The following is a 17,100-nucleotide window of genomic DNA, read 5'->3' as shown; positions in this document are numbered from 1 at the left end:
TCTTTATAATTTTGTAAGCCTCAGTTCCCTTTTAGTTTTTTAAAGTCATAAAGCCACATTGGTTAGATTTCTTGATCTTGTGTAATACTCTTTAAAAAAGATTTAAAAAAAAGTCCTCATAAAATATACAGCATAACTACAAAATTCTATTAAAACAACTTTATAAGTAATTTGAATAATACATTTGATATATATTAGAAATATTTTTGGCCAAGCATGGTGACTCATGCTTGTAATCCCAGCACTTTGGGAGGCTGAGGTGGGAGGATTGCTTGAGACCAGTTCAAGACCAGCCTTGGCAACATACAGAGACCGCATTTCTAAAAAAAAAAAAAATTAAAAAAAATTAGCTGGGTATGGTGGTGCATGCCTGTAGTCCCAGCTACACAGAAGGCTGAGGTAGTAGGATCACTTGAGCCCAGGAGGTTGAGGCTGCAGTGAGCTGTGACCATGCCAGTGCACTCCAGCCTGGGGGATAGAGTGCGACACTGTCTCAAAAAAAAAATATTTAAGTTCAGAATATTATATTTGTGTTGCAGTGAGACACTGTCTCAAAAAAAAATTTAAGTTCAGAATATTATATTGGTGTTGCATGTAATTATGGAATCAAAGTCAAAGTAATTATGTGTTACTTCTGCTTGCTTCTTGCATGAGAAGGCCTTTCAAAAAGCAAATTAATCTAGAAAGTAGATTTATCATTAAAATACTACAAAATGATAGTAAAATTATGTTTGTGTGCATTTGTTTTATTTATTTTTCCAGTAAAATAAATCCATAAGACTGAAAGAACTGGAGCCAAATATGTTGCCTTTGAAAAAGAATGTTTTTAAAAGGACCATCTTTTTCTCTTTATAAGACTACTTTGGGCCAGGTGCAGTGGCTCACACCTAAAGTAATCCTAGCACTTTGGGAGGCTGAGGTGGGCTGATCACCTGAGGTTAGGAGATCGAGACCAGCCTGGCCAACATGGTGAAACCCTGTCTCTACTAAAAATACAAAAATCAGCTGAGCGTGGTGACAGGCACTTGTAGTCCCAGCTACTTGGGAGGCTGAGGCAGGAGAATCGCTTGAACCCGGGAGGTGGAGATTGCAGTGAGCTGAGATGGTGCCACTGCACTTCAGCCTGGGTGACAGAGCGAGACTCCATCTCAAAACAAAACAAAATAAAAACAAAAAACTACTGTGTTACATTGCTTCAGAAAGGACAGTTTATTTCTAATATTTGACCTGGTGAAACGTAAGTCATCAATGTTTAGACATGTGTTTAAACTGCCACTACAGTCATTTGTGACATGATTTGTAGCACTTCAGCTTCGTTCACAGTCTGTGAGTTTAGCTCCCATTCTCTAGACAGAACATTGAATATCTGGGATTTGTGGGGCCAGAGGACAATGGCAGCACCATTCTTTAATACAAACAATTGATGTTTTCTTGGTCTTTGTGAAGAACTGTGCAGTCATGGTTCAAGATAAGTTTTAGGCCCTTCCCACTCCACCCTTCAGCTCTTTTTCTTCATTTGTGCCAGCCCCTATCCGTGTTCTATACCAGAGCCAAGCACAGTCCTGCTTTGTTTTTGTGTGGTCTGCACACAATGACTAGTTTTACATTTTTAAATGGCTGAAAAAAATCAAAAGAATAATATTTCATGACATGTGGCAATTATATGAAATTCAAATTTCAGTGTCCATAAATAAAGTTTTATTGGAACACAGCCATGCTCATTTGTTTATGTATTTCTATGGCTGCCTTTCACACTACAACAGCAGAGTTGAGTAGTTGTGACAGAGGCCATATGGCCCAAAAAGCCTAAAATATTTACTACATGGCCCTTTACAGAAACAGTTTGTCGAACCCTGAACAGTACTACAGCCGAAGTTATCTTTTTTTAAAAAAAATGCTTGCTTATTTTTGCTTCCTGCTTGATACCCATTGCCCTTGGAATAAAAATCTAAAAATCTCTATAGGGACCACATAATCAAGACCCTTTCCACCTCTCCACTTACATCTTAATATACCCTCCCATTCTTGTCATCTTAAATGTTCTGCTTCTTTTCTTTTTTTTTTTTTAAGTAGTTCTTCAAATGTTCTTTCTGCCAGGAAGTTGTGACCCTCTTATCCCCACTCTAGTTCTCATTAATAAACCTGAAGTCAGATTCGTTCTTTTAGTTTCCTATAACATCTTGTATTTCTATAATATGCATTACAGTTACAATTCTTTGTTCTATTTCTGTTCTCCTTGCTTAACTCTAAATCCCTTGAAGACAACGACCATGTCTGTCTTGTTCACTGTTGTATGTCCACTGACAAGTTCAGTCTTTACCACATAGCTGGTTTGGTACACAGTTTGGTTTACCGAGTACGGTCTGAAACCGTCTGGGTTTAGGCCTTTGTCAAAGTAAATATTGTGCTTCCCTTACTCTCAAAAGTGTGCCAGTTTGGACAATATTATGTGTAACAGATGCTCAATAAATACTTTTTGAATGACTCAATTTAGTAGAACTCCAATGATTTGGAGTCCAAATAATTAATTACTACTCTTAACAAGATATTATAAATTCTCTTAGTTCAAGGAAAAGGCAAAGGATAGGGGGAAAACACATTTCTGAAATATTTCAGAAATAGCATTCGGGGCACACCCTAAGTTCAATGTATATTTAATTCAATTTCTTTAACCTTCAATATGTACGGTGAGAACAAATGATTATCTTGAAACACTAAAGCATCCTGAGTTGCCAAAAGAAATGTTATTTTCTACATACTTGAATTACTAAGAAAATAGGGTTCATATGTAAGATTATCAGTAGTAACAAGGTTAAAATTGAAAAGATTTTTTAAATTAAGGCTCAATTAATTATTCCATATTCCTACTGATATTCTTGCATTATTGCATTTAGGAGTACAGATATTAGTAATATAGGCAGGATGTATGCAGAAAATTTACTTTTGTACTGTTTTTTTTTTGAAACGGAGTCTTGCTCTGTCGCCCAGGCTGGAGCGCAATGGTGCAATCTTGGCTCACTGCAACCTCTGCCTCCTAGGTTCAAGCGATTCTCCTGCCTCAGCCTCCCAAGTAGCTGGGATTACAGGTGCTTGCCACCACACCCAGCTAATTTTTGTGTTTTTCATAGAGGCGGGGTTTCAACATGTTGGCCAGGGGCTGGTCTCGAACGCCTGACCTCAGGTGATCCACCCGCCTTGGCCCCCCAAAGTGCTGAGATTACAGACATGAGCCACCACGTCTGGCCTGTACTGTTTTTATCTTAGCATGGTAATAGTGGTCTCTCTTGCCAGCACATGGGGGCTATGGGGAAGTTAGCTCTCCTTGGAAATTTAAGAGTATATTCTGAAAGTCAATATTTCAATCCAGGGTCTAATAGAGCAGAAATCTGTACTTATTTTGAATTTTAAGGCTTAAAGAGACAGAATGACTTTCCATCTTATTCCCAAATGGCAGAAGAAGATAGCATATGTTAGATTCAGGGGTAAGGTAATGAGGGGAGCTTTTCAAACGTATACAGAAATATGCTGTCTAAATTCTGATACATGGCCCTCTAGCTTCTATTTGGGAATCACTAAACAGAAGGGTGACAGAAGGGTGTCCTATTCCTCAGGTGTGTTGGGGAAAAAGGGTTTAAAACAGTTGATTGAAAGTATTAGTGTATGAAAAGAAAGAATCTATCAGTCTGAAGAGGACTTGGCCAGACTTAGGCCAAGAACTTAGGAGTTAGGACAGAAAAGTAGAGTTGCAGAGGTAGACTTTGATCAGTCGAGAACTATATGGAGATGGGACAGAGATGAATCATCATGCCCTACCAAGGCCACAGTAAATTGTCCCTTAAAGCTGTCTACTTTTGTTCTGATTTCATGCTTGTTGTGCCACTTTCTGGTTGCTAATCTGACTTCCAAGGTATTCAGGTGTTCTGTGCGATAGAAGAAAAGATTTGTGATCACCAGAAAGGAATCTTCCCCACTGTATATATTTCCAACTGAGCTAGTATCAGCTTGTGAGTGTGGTTTATTAAGTCGGCCTCCCTGAGCCAACTCTTGGATAGTGACAGCTCTGAGGCCTTTCTCTAGATAGTGGTCAGTTTACAAAGCCGATGTCAGCCACTGAGACCTTCGGAGGAGTGTCATCCAGCTTTCTCCTTTAGCCTGCACAACAGTATCAAGTCCCCTTGTTCTTCCTTATGTCACTCTCTAAAGATCATTCCTTTTGGGGTTACTGAAATTCCAAAAGTTTTCCAGTAGTGCTATCAATCTAATAAATACAACATTCAGACCTACCTGGAAAGAAATGAATGTGAAATTGGTGACTATTTGTCACATTTGCTATGTAATAGCATGGCAGTCTAGAAGTGTTTGTATTATATCGTTCCCTCTTTTTTACCTTCTTGGTTGTCAGAACTCCTCTACCTATTTTCCCTTGGTCAGTGAGCCACACCGCCTTCTACCCAGACCCAAGCCAGAAACCTGGATGTATCCTGTTTCTTACCTCTTTGCCAGCCAGCCATATCTTGTTGGTCACCAAGGTCGTCGTCATTTCTAGCTTGAACCATTACCAATGTCTCCTATCTCTTTTTAACACCTAATCTGTCTTTGAGGTTGATGTCAAATAGTAGTGTTTTAAAATCATGTCTTTTAAAATCATAATTCTGAACTTGTTACTTTTCTATATGAAACCACTGGGTGGCTTTTGATATTTTGACAATATAAAATCCATATTCTTTGGCATGGTGTACAAGGTTCTTCATGACCTGGCTGCTTCCTCCTTCCCCACTGTATCTCCTCTCCCTGCCTCACTCATTCTCATGATACACACACGCTCAAGTGATGGGGAACTGGTTTGGCAAGCTGTATCATTCCTCTGGATGCTTGCATTTGACATACATGTGCTCATGCTGTGCTCATCTTACATGACCTTTTGGCAGCGTTTGATACCACTGTGTACTCCCTCCATTTTGAAACACTTTCTTCCTTTGCCTTTCATGACATTCTTTCTGGAATCTTTTCTTACCTTTCTGGTTTTCCCTGCATCTTTTTTTTGCTGGCCACTCCTCTATTTTCTCTTTGTGTGTTGGGCTTTCTTGGGGCTCCGTTCTAGGTTCTGTTTTTCCCTCTGAAGCCTACTAAATGTAACTCTGCCCTACATAGCAGTGGTTTGGTATAAGGATTTTTATATTTAGCAAAAATATGTATAAATATCAATTGTGGTACAGTTAATGTGTATTTTTCTCATAGCTATTTGTTCACCATCATAAATATATTTATCTACAATTTTAGTCAATGAGAACTACCATAATATGCTAAAAGCACTGCCTTTTAGACAGTGGCAGCTGCCCCATAGTGGGCTTTCTTCATTTGAATGAGTAGTATTTTCAGCATCACTCTACTCTGTCTCATTCTGCCATTGTATAAAATGATGAGATTTTAGCATCCCTCAAAAGGTTGATCCTTGGAGTTCATCAAGTAGCCTTCGATCTGTTTACGCGCTTCACTAAATTAAATGGAATGACTAGGTAGAAATTAGGGCAAATTTGATTCTTTATTTAGAAGAAAAATTTTCTTCTGAGAAATAAATAGGAATTACTGTTTATTATAGTCCAGATCACTGCCAGGGAATTATTCTAAATACACTGAGGTCAGAAATATTTTCAAAGAAAAGAATTATTGAGTAATCAAAATGTTGCCTTAAACCTTTCAGTGATGAGAGATGTGCCAGGTGCTTAGTAGAATTGTTCCACCTGAACAGCTGGCTCTTCCTGCTATTTCCTTACGTTACATTTACAGCACTCAGAGATAGAATCTTTGGTTGTTGTAAAGGATTAATGCAAGAGTCTGATAGGAATACTACATCAGTACTGGAAAAGTGGCATATGAAGAAGTAATCATGACATTCCCAGAACTGCGTAGAAATTACTAGCATGGAGAAGAAGATTTAACCTGTAATATAGTTAATTTTAAAGATGAGGTTAAAATAATATTGTACTAGCTGTTTTACATCAATTTAGCATAAGCAAAATATTTTTACTTTCATTTTATTCTTTCTAATCTGTGCATAGAACAGAGAAAATTAGGAACTGTCCCTTTAATAAAACGCTGTTTACCTTTCTTCTTCTTGTAGGAGTGGCTTAGGAACCTGTAGAGTGAGGTGTAACTTCCAATTCTGCATTCTGACCTGCAACCTTGGAAAGAGTGCTGTTACTACAACCAGGAAGTGACAGATAATGTGCTTTAAACTACATTAGAAAAGCTTTTCATAGCAAAATTGAGAGATTGAAGCAATGATTATTTTTACATGGTTGTCATTAAATATTTGGAGCTCTGCTGTGCATAGAGACGGCAACATACTTAGAATACACGGCTTTCTGGGCCAGAAATTGATCTTCTGACTTTTGAGCCTTATCTGATTACTGCTTGGTTCGTCTTTATTTTGTTCAACTACTCTGTAGGCTGAAAGGGAGAGACTCTCCTTGGTTTGCAGGTGGGTGGTCAGCTTGTGTTTAAAATTTAGGTGGTTTTTGAAGACTACTAAGGTAGACTGTTTTTGCTGCTGATTATTGAAAGACTTACGAATATCAGGCTGGGCATATGTTGGAATGTTTGAATGTTCAGCATGGCTGTAAATAACCACATTTTTATGAAAACTGGACAACTTGATAGAAAACGTCATTTTTTTAACAAATTGGCAAATCTATAAGATGGTGAATTAAATGAGTTCTATTTTGTTTTCCATTAACCTGTTATATATATTAAATTACTAGCTTGAAAAATATATTGCAATTACCCTGCTATTAACTTCCCGCTAGTATTTAATACAATATTTAAAACTTTTATGTAGTCAAATAAAATTACGTTTTTGTTGTTAGTATTTTACTGATAAGTTTCATTTCTTTTGCTGTTAGGAAGCTGCCTGAGTATACATCATTGGTTTATTTGTTTGCTTTAGTCTGCCTTTGGAATAGTTTGATATCTATTATTTAGAAAAGTTTTTATAAAAGATTAATCTTACACAAGTATATTGAAATATTGCTTGCTTCTTCTTATAAAGTTAACCATCCTAGTATGATATTAAAATATTTCAAAGATAATTTCTTTGGAAGAATGAGTTAATTAGTAGTATGAGTTGTTATTGTGAAAAAAAGTTCACAAATGACTCATTTGGAGTGGAAGTCAGAACATAAATGTGTATGTTCCTTTAACATCAAGGACAGTGGTTTCTTAATTTTCTCTACCACTAATGGTCCTTTTAATGTTTTTTCTGTGGACACTGTGCTTCCAAAGATTTTGTCTACCAAATAAGGGGTATACATTAAATAATAAATATTAAAACATCACTACTTGTTAGATATATATTATTTCCGGTGAGAATTTATCAGCCTGTGGTATCCATTGTAGGTTAATATAGTTCAGCTCAAAACAGAGGCTTGCCATTTCACCTAACTTGAATAGCTTTATTTTAGATAACTAACTGGACATGTTTGACTTTTTGAAATATTATCTGATAATAATATCTGATGATAATATCTGAATTTTCATCATCTGCTCTTGTGGAATCCTGGTAATCTGGGCACAGCCGATTGGGAACTAGTGGTCTAAAGTGCAGACATTTTGTTCTTAATATCTTTGAAGGTCCATGAAATGTAATGAAGGTCATCTAGTATAACATAACAAAGATGCCATAGTTACTAGACAGAGAAGAAAAAAGGAAGAAGAAAAAGGAAGTGGTATTTGTTGTAGGGAACATTGGGGAGGAATTCAGGGCATCTGTGTTTTGGCCCCATCAAGTCTATACTATTTCTCAACTTAAAATTTTTACTTCAGTTAGGCTGATAGACTACTGACTTCAAAAGAAATGTTACCTATGTTCATGTATTTATTATGTATTTTTAGTTGGTTTCTGTCTCTTCAACTTTTCCCATTTCTCCATTCCCCCATATTCTTCCTTTACCTCAGCTGAAAACACTTCTCCAACATGAACTTTATCTGATCCCTCTAATCCACAGTCCTGTTTCCTTCCTTTAGACTTTCATATCATGTTGACTCTACCAGTACTTTAGTGCATGATCATATTATATCTTGTCATATAACTTAAGAACATCCCATGTCTCTTCAGCTATAAGTTGTTTGAGGGCCAGGAGCTTAACTTCTACATTATGTTTTTATGTTTATTCTCCTTAGCATCTAGTGCAGTAACACACATTTGTTAGGCAGTAAATAAATAAATGTTGAATGAATGAGAGAGATTATCTTACTAACAATTGCTTCAAGTGTTATGCTACTTCTTTACACCTTACTTAAGCATGTAATTAACTATCTGTAATGTTTTTAGACATCAGACCATTGGTTATCCTAATATTGATGTTTAATTTTATTTTTCAACTGGAGGCCATTATCCTAAATAATAATAATACTGTTTTTGTTTTGCTAGGTAATGCATGAGTTTGTTGTATTTGATGATTTCAAAATGGATATGCTGCCTACAAAAAAAGAACAAGCTGGACTTTATTAAAGATAAATCGAAGGAAATATTCTGAAGTCCAGACATTTGCCTTTTATATATTAGGAAAATATAATTTAAAATTTATTAATATATAAGGTTTTTAAAGTGGTTAAAATATTCAGATACATTATGGATTAAGAGAACAGGTTCTGAGCTGACAGGACTGAATGGTGATTCAGTGGTCATGGTAGACTGGTTAGATTGCAGAGCTAAACTGAAGATCAGAGGCTGGGCACTGTGGCTCATGCCTATAATACCAGCATTTTGGGAGGCCAAGGAGGGTGGATCACTTGAGGTCAGGAGTTCCAGACCAGCCTGGCCAACATGGTGAAACCCATCTCTACTAAAAATACAAAAATTCGCCAGGTGTGGTGCACACCTGTAATCCCAGGCACTCGGGAGGCTGAGGTGGGAGAATCGCTTGAACCCGGGAGGCGAAGGTTGCAGTGAGCTGGGATCGCACCACTGCACTCCAGCCTGGGTGGCACAGTGAGACTCCATCTCAAAAACAAGCAAGCAAACAAACTCCAGATCAGTAATTACCAGAAAATATGAACAAATTATTATTATTATTATTATTGAGACAGAGTCTCGCTCTGTCGCCCAGGCTGGAGTGCAGTGGTGCAGTCTCGGCTCACTGCAACCTCTGCCTCCTGGGTTCAATTGATTTTCCTGCCTCAGCCTCCCGAGTAGCTGGGACTATAGGTGTGCGCCACCACACCCAGCCAATTTTTGTAATTTTTTTTTTTTTTTTTTTTTTAGTGGAGACTGGGTTTCACCATGTTGGCCAGGATGGTCTCTATCTCTTGACCTTGTGATCTGCCCACCTAGGCCTCCCAAAGTGCTGGGATTACAGGTGTGAACCACTGCACCTGGCCTGAACAAATTATTCACAGAAAGAAAATTTAAAACATTTTAACCTCCCATTTACAGTAGTTATTATAATATGTACTTTAAAATCATTTTATCTATTCCTTTTATGAACTCTGTCAGACAGATTTTATTAACCCATTTTTATAGATACGGAAAATGGAGGTACAGAAAGGTCAAATAACTACCAAAGCCACATATCTAGTCTTTGCACAACAGGTCATTTTGACTTCAAAACTCATGTTTTGAGTCTCTGTGGTATTATATTTTCTATTTTCCAATGCTCAGTATAATTTTTCTGTCCTTCTAGAGCCTGAGTAGACAGGAGTTCCGGCAACTGCTCCAGCAGAACTATGGCCCTGAGCTAGGTTTCAGTGCTGAGGAGATGGAGAACTTGTCACTGTCGATTGAGGATGTGCAGCCAAGGTACAGCAAACTGTTTTGAAATGTCAATGTTGATCAATTATTAATCAAAGCACAATTATTTTCCATTCGACTAATTCTGAATTTCTATTAATTTATCTTTGGCTGCCATTTGCCCCTTTGTTCTCTGTGGTGGAATGGGGTGAAAGGTGGGGACAGAGAATAGTTTGCTAAATAGGTAAGCACAGATGAGATATATAAGGAAATGTTAACTATGTCACTTAGGGTTTACTTAAAGTCTGGTTTTAGTAAGCCTTTTTATCAAGGATCTGGAGAAGTACCTAGTGAAATCTCTGAGTTTATAGATGACAGTAAAGTAAATTATATGGTAGGTGTTTTGAAGGATACAGTAATATGATTTTTCCTCAGGAATTCCCTAACATAGTGCTTAGCATGTGGTTGGCACTCCATAAATACTCAAAACATTAATGGAAGGAGCATATAGACTACGGTGGAATGCAAATAATTGTAATACAAGGTAGATAATGGTAAGAGCCATAACAGAGTAACAGATAATGTGATAAAGAAATTAAGAGTACAGAGAGACTATTTTTGACTGATGAGGATTCTTTTAGAAGAGTGGACATTTTTATTAACCTTTTCAAGTAACACTGCATTATGTCCAATGGAAATTGAGGCTGTTAGCAATAAAAACAATTAAGGAGAATACATTAAAATTCTATAGCAAACATTAGCTGAGTGAAAAAAGCCAGTCACAAAAGATATATTGTATGATTCCATGTATGTGAAATGGAGTCTAGAATTGATAAATTTATAGAGCCAGAAAGTAGATGGTAGTTGCCAGGAGCTGATAGGAAGGGAGAATGGGGAGTGATCGTAAGTGGGGACAGCGTTTCTTTGTTGGGGTGATGACAATGTTCTACAATTAGTGGTGATGGTTGCCCAACTCTGTAACCCACTGAACTGTACACTTTACATGAAGTGAATTTTGTGATATGTGGATTATATCTTAAAAGATGTTATTTAGAAATTCTATAGTAAATCTTAAAATGGAAATATTTTGAAAGTCTCAATGTATGTGCAGAAATTTTACTCATCTAGGTAATCTACTTATGCTGATCCAATTTGTATCTTTTCCGCTTAGCATCAATATTTTATAGGCTTTTTTACATCGTTGCACATGTATATTTTATTAGCTTTCTGTAAAGTTAAGACTTTCCATTGTATTGCTCTCCTTGAGAAGTTTCGTAGCCTCTTGCCGGCTCTGGATTTGGATAGAAAAGCAATTACTCTAATGCAAAGAGCCTTGGATTATGGTAAACAGGATCTGGATCCTAGTTACAGTCACCAAACAGCTGAGCAACCTCAGGCAAATCTTTTCATTTTTTTGATTCTCAGTTTGCTCGTCTATGAAATGAGGCAGCCGAACTAGATTGTCTTTAAGGTCCTTGCCAACTTGAAAAGTTTCTAGTCTTTGAGGAAAGAAAGAATAGTTGTGACTAGCTGCTGTTTTCTTCTTCTGGTGATTGAATGCTTTTTTTTTTTTTTTTTTTGAGACAGAGTCTCACTCTGTCGCCCAGGCTGGAGTGCAGTGGCGTGATCTTGGCTCACTGCAACCTCTGCCTCCCGGGTTCAAGCGATTCTCCTGCTTCAGCCTCCTGAGTAGGTGGGATTACAGGTGCCAACCAATACGCCTGGCTACTTTTTATATTTTCACTAGAGACGGGGTTTTGCCATGTTGACAAGGCTGGGCTTGAACTCCTGACTTTAAGTGATCCACCCATCTCGGCCTCCCAAAGTGCTGGCATTACAGGTGTCAGCCACTGCGCCTGACCTGAATGCTTTCTTTTCTTTTTTTTGAGATGGAGTCTCACTCTGTCACCATGCTGGAGGGCAGTGGCGTGATCTTGACTCACTGCAACCTCTGCCTCCCTGGTTCAAGCGAGTCTCCTGCCTCAGCCTCCCAAGTAGCTGAGACTTCAGGTGCGTGCCACCACACCCAGCTAATATTTTTGATTTTTTTTTTTTTTTTTTTTTTTTTAGTGGAGACGGCATTTCACCATGTTGGCCAGGATGGTCTCGATCTCTTAATCTCATGATCAGCCCACCTTGGCCTCCCAAAGTGTTGAGATGACAGGCGTGAGCCATCATGCCCGGCCGGCCTGAATGCTTTCTAAGAAAGTGTGTGGCAGGATCCTCATTCTCTCTTCTACTTCTTTTCCTGTTCTTCAGTCTCTGAAAGAAGCAAATCTGTTTCAAACCTTTATTTCCTCAGTTCTTCCATTTTCTTCCTCTTTATTTGCAATCTCTCCTTCCTTCTTCCTCCTCCTTTCCTCTCTATTTTTCCACATCTCACCTCCATCCTGTTGAGCACCGGAAATTGGATCAGTTGTGCTCCCATTGTATTTCATAGGTTTTCCTTTCTTTTTGCTCCTTGAGAAAGGGAAAGCAGATCCCAGGACATTTATGATAGTATTGGCCATATGATCATTTGACAGCTGTTTGTTAAACCTTGTTCTTAGGGCTGGGGAGAGTGAGGAGGCAGGAGTGGCCAATGGACTTAGGCTCAGACATCTTGAGTGTCCACTTCTGGGAGGGCTTCAACATTTCAGCTGGGGCTGAGTCAGAAGGAAGGAGATACAAAACTGCCTTCTTGTGCGGCCTAGTATCTAACTCAAACATGTACTCTGTACCTGAAATTTAAATGAGCAATTTTCAGTTGATTAGTTACTGTGATGGCCATTTGTACTTTGTTAACTTTTTAATGTTTTTGAGATTTACGGAATCTCATGTGAGTGTATCTTGTTTTCAGAAATGATATCAACTTGCATGTAATTTAAGAAGACAGCCTTGTTACAAGTAGACATTTATTTGTTATGTTACAGTAATCCATTTTTATCAAACTGTTTTATCATAGGAAATGACCTCAATGAGGAGACCAAATAATTTATTTGTGTAGAGGTGACCTTATATTTCTATAATGATGTGTTTCTTACAGAAGTCCAGGAAGAAGCAGCTTGGATGACTCTGGGGAGAGAGATGAAAAATTATCCAAGTCAATCAGTTTTACCAGTGAATCAATTAGTCGGGTTTCAGAAACAGAGTTATTCGATGGAAATTCATCAAAAGGAGTTAGTATATATCCCTTTTAAAATATATCTGATACTGTCATATCCTAATCAGAATACAAGATAAATAAGGATACAGTATACAAAATGTTAAAAATAAGAGATCACGCTCCTACCTTATTTTAGGTAAAAGTTTAAAGTCTGTTAAGTAGCAGAGGTTATGTGGGAAAATATGTGGTTTTGTTCAGAGCTATATAAAAAGCAGAGCTACCGAGCAGTTTTACCTGAGCATCAGTCTGTAGGGGGATTAGTATCATTAAAAGAATAATAAGATGGAGAAATTTGTAAGTAGTAGAATTTTCCCCAGGGAAAGAACTGTGTGTGCTGTAAAGAATCTGTTTTTTTTTTTCTTTCCTTTCTTTCACAGAAGGGGACAGCATGGAGAAAGAATCTGTTTTGAAGGGAGAGATGAGCCCCTGAGCAGCATGCTTGAGTAACAGTAGCTGCTTTTTAAGCTTTTTAAGCAGGCAGGTCCAGTTAACTACTAGGCATTATACTCAGTTACTTAGTTTCTTCTTTTATTTTCTCAAGTATCATTGTAAGCACATCAGTTTTATTTATTTATTTATTTATTTATTTATTTATTTATTTATTTATTTGAGATGAGTCTCGTCTTGGAGAGGCTGGAGTGCAATGGCGTGATCTCGACTTGCTGTAACCTCCACCCCCTGGGTTCAAGTGATTCTCCTGCCTCAGCCTCCCAAGTAGCTGAGATTACAGGCACGCTCCACCACGCCTGGGTAATTTTTTGTATCTTTAGTAGAGACGGGGTTTCATGATGTTGGCCAGGCTGGTCTCAAACCCCTGACCTCATGATCCACCTGCCTTGGCCTCTCAAAGTGCTGGGATTACAGACGTGAGCCACCATGCCTGGCCAACACTTCAGTTTTTTATTCCAGTGAGCTTCAATCACTTGCAGTCATTATTTGATTCTCAGTTTGCACCCTCTGCCAATGGGAGCCTCTTCAGGTTGGTTCCTTTGGTCTTTTGAAATGACCAGTATCTTTGATGATGTCCTTTCTTTCTGGCACAACAATATATTCTAAGCACATTTTGTATGTTTTCTGCCCCAAACCCTTTTCTTAATGAGCCATAGATTTTCTTAGTGAAGAATGGTATTTAGAAACCATATTCTGAGTACTAGGAGTGCTCCTACTGCAGAGCTTTTGTTCTGTTGATTGGGGATGCAAGTTTGGGGGCAGAGCTGAATTTCTTTATTTAGAGCAGGGCTTTGGCTTCAAATCATACCTCTGCCACTTGCTAACTGTATAAGTTAATTACTTAACCTTTGCTTTTCTTTTCTCAACTGTAAAGTAAGGATTATACTTAATAAGGTCTTTTTAAATAAGAGTTAAATAAATTAGTATATATGAAAATACAGTCATGCTCTGCATAATGATGTTTTGGTCAAAGATGGACTGCATATGTGGTGTTGGTCCCATAACGTTTTTGTTTGTTTGTTTGTTTGATATGGAATTTCACACTTGTTGCCCAGGCTGGAGTACAGTGGTGCAATGTCAGCTCACTGCAGCCTCTGCCTCCTGGGTTCAAGTGATTCTCCTGGCTCAACCTCCTGAGTAGCTGGGATTACAGGCATCTATCACTATGCCTGGCTAATTTTTTATATTTTTAGTAGAGATGGGGTTTCCCCATGTTGGCCAGGTTGGTCTCGAACTCCTAACCTCAGGTGATCCACCTTCCTAAGCCTCCCAAAGTGCTGGGATTACAAGCGTGAGCCACTGTGCCTGGCCAGTCCCATAACATTTTAAGGGAGCTGAAAAATTCCCTTGCCTAGTGACGTACCATCATAACATGGTAATGCAATGGGTTGCTCACATGTTTGTGGTGATGCTGGTGTAAACAAACCTGTGCTGCCAGGCCTATAAAGGTATAGCACATACAATTATATAAGTACATAATACTTGATAATAAAATAATAAATCATTATTTTAGAGTGTACTCTTTCTACTTCTATATACAAAAAAAGTTCACTTTGAAACAGCCTCAGGCAGGTCCTTCAGGCGGAATTCTGGAAGAAAATATTGTTATCATAGGAGATGACAGCTCCATGCATGTTACTCTCCCTGAAGACCTTCTAGTGGTACAAAACGTGAAGGTGGAAGACAGTGCTATTCATGATCCTGATCCTGTGTAGGCCTAGGCTAATGTGTGTGTTTGTGTCTTAATTTTTAACAAAAAAGTTTAAAAATAAAAAACTAAGAAAAAATTAAAAATAGAAAAAAGCTTTTAGAATAAGTAAAGAAAGAAAATATTTTTGTACAGCTGTCCAATGTGTTTGTGGTTTAACCTAAGTGTTTTTACAAGAGTCAGAAAGTTTTTAAAAATTTAAAAGTTCATAAAATAAAAATGTTATGGTAAACTAAGCTTAGTTTATTATTGAAAAAACAATTTTTTTGTAAACATATTGTAGCCTAAGTGTACAATGTTTATAAAGTCTGCTGTAGTGTTCATTAATGTCCCAGGCCTTCACATTCACTCACTACTCACTCACTGACTCACCCAGAACAACAGAACTCAGTCCTGTAAGCTGCATTCATGGTACAAACAGGTGTACCATTTTCTAAATCTTTTATACCATGTTTTTACTGTACTTTTGCTATGTTTACATATGTTTAGATACACAAGTACTTCCCACCATGTTACATTGCCTACAGTATTCAGTAGAGTAACATGCTATCCAGGTTTATAGACCAGGAGCAATAAACTATACCATATAGCCTAGGTGTGTAGTAAGCTATACCATCTAAATTTGTTAAGTACACTCTATGACAATGGCACAACAATAAAATCGCCTAATGATACATTTCTCATAATGTATCCCTGTCATCAAAGCAATGCATGACTGTACTTAGAATAGTTCCTAGCACACATTAAATATCCAATAACCGTAAGCTGTTATAATTGAAGGTGAATCTGCCTGTGATCAGTAATGATCCTTTTCCACCCTCCCCCAAGGAACTTCCAGTATCTCCTCTGAGTAAATGTTGGGAAAACATTGAATGAAAAGATATTTATGTGGAAGGCCAGCATGTTACCAACTTGTTTTGACCAGTCATGCATCTACCTCAGTCTGGTTTTGTGTTATGGGTTTCTTGCAAAACTTATTCATCTAGAGACCCTTAGTGACTTACTACTGGTGCAAGGGAAGTGAATAACTTCATGCTTTAAGATCGATCATACATTCATTGGTGTTCAGTATAGATGTTTTCAGGTTATAGAATACAAGTAGTATAGAAGTTTAGCCATTTTTTTTCTGTTTGCATTCAAGAGCCATGTGATGAGATTCTCAGATATCTACAAGTATCGTATGTCACTTGCTTTGCCTCATTTTCACTTCTAACAAAGTTGGAAATAACAAAAAGTCAAGAATAACTTTTTTCCAAGAAAATATGTTTTTAAGTTATAAAATTAATACTCTTTGTAAAACTTCACGAAATTTTTAGAGTATACAAATAAATAAAAGTCATCCAGATATCAACCACTGAAAGATAGTGACTCTTACTTTTCCTATAAACATCTATCTGTATTCTTTATAGTAGGAAATAGAACTTAATTAGCAACAAGAGGAGAAGCATAAGTGTGGAGCTATAGAGAAGTGTACTTTACTTAGCATCTGTTAAGGGGTCCTTGGTTTAGCTAAATAGGCATGTTGCTTTGTAGTGTGGAACTCCCAAATAAATCAAGTCTTGATTTTAGCAATAATCTCTGCTTGAAGAATCAATCTTCTGACTAGGGTAATATAATCCTTTAATAAATTGTGTCCTGGGCCCAGTTGTTATTCTGCTATCTGGGTGGCCATTGGAAACCTGTATCCTCCCTGGAGCTGATTCTGCTACTTAGTGCTTCTCAGGGGTCTCATGGGACAGGAAGTAAAGTGCTCTCTTTCATCTGTGTACATAGAGAAAATGCAAGAAAATATTCTGTGTATCGTTTATATAGACTTTTTGTATTATTCCACTAAGTCTGATTATAATACAGTACTATTTTACTTGAATACTAACATAGCAATAGCATCATACTTTAATGCCTAACATTAAATTTATTGTAGAGATGATCATCTTTATTAAACCATCCCAGAAAGTATAGATAGCATCATATATTAAATACATCTTAATGCCTAATGTCTTAGTCCCGTTGCAGCAAAGCCAATTGTGTTTTTATGAGTTTGCTATGAAATTAATTTGTTTTAATCTTCTC

General features: G+C 37.5%; 1 protein-coding gene across 7 annotated transcripts in view; it reads left to right on the top strand.

Annotated features, from left to right (window-relative positions):
- LOC105470379 (GRAM domain containing 1C) overlaps positions 1 to 17,100 on the top strand; it is a 116,408-nt gene that overhangs the window by 58,156 nt on the left and 41,152 nt on the right. For 6 of the 7 annotated variants that reach the window (XM_071092396.1, XM_011722294.3, XM_071092397.1 and 3 more), the window contains 2 exons: positions 9,681 to 9,796; positions 12,753 to 12,885. In XM_071092396.1, the coding sequence (XP_070948497.1) occupies positions 9,681 to 9,796; positions 12,753 to 12,885 (249 nt within the window). Of the gene's footprint in view, positions 1 to 6,158; positions 6,482 to 9,680; positions 9,797 to 12,752; positions 12,886 to 17,100 lie in introns of those variants that run through there. The other variant, XM_011722296.2, reaches the window with a different exon arrangement.

This window comes from Macaca nemestrina, chromosome 2 (assembly GCF_043159975.1).
Source record: "Macaca nemestrina isolate mMacNem1 chromosome 2, mMacNem.hap1, whole genome shotgun sequence".
NCBI classification, from domain to species: Eukaryota; Metazoa; Chordata; class Mammalia; order Primates; family Cercopithecidae; genus Macaca; species Macaca nemestrina.
The sequence above is the reverse complement of the archived record's forward strand: the minus strand, read 5'-3'. Positions and strand labels throughout refer to the sequence as shown.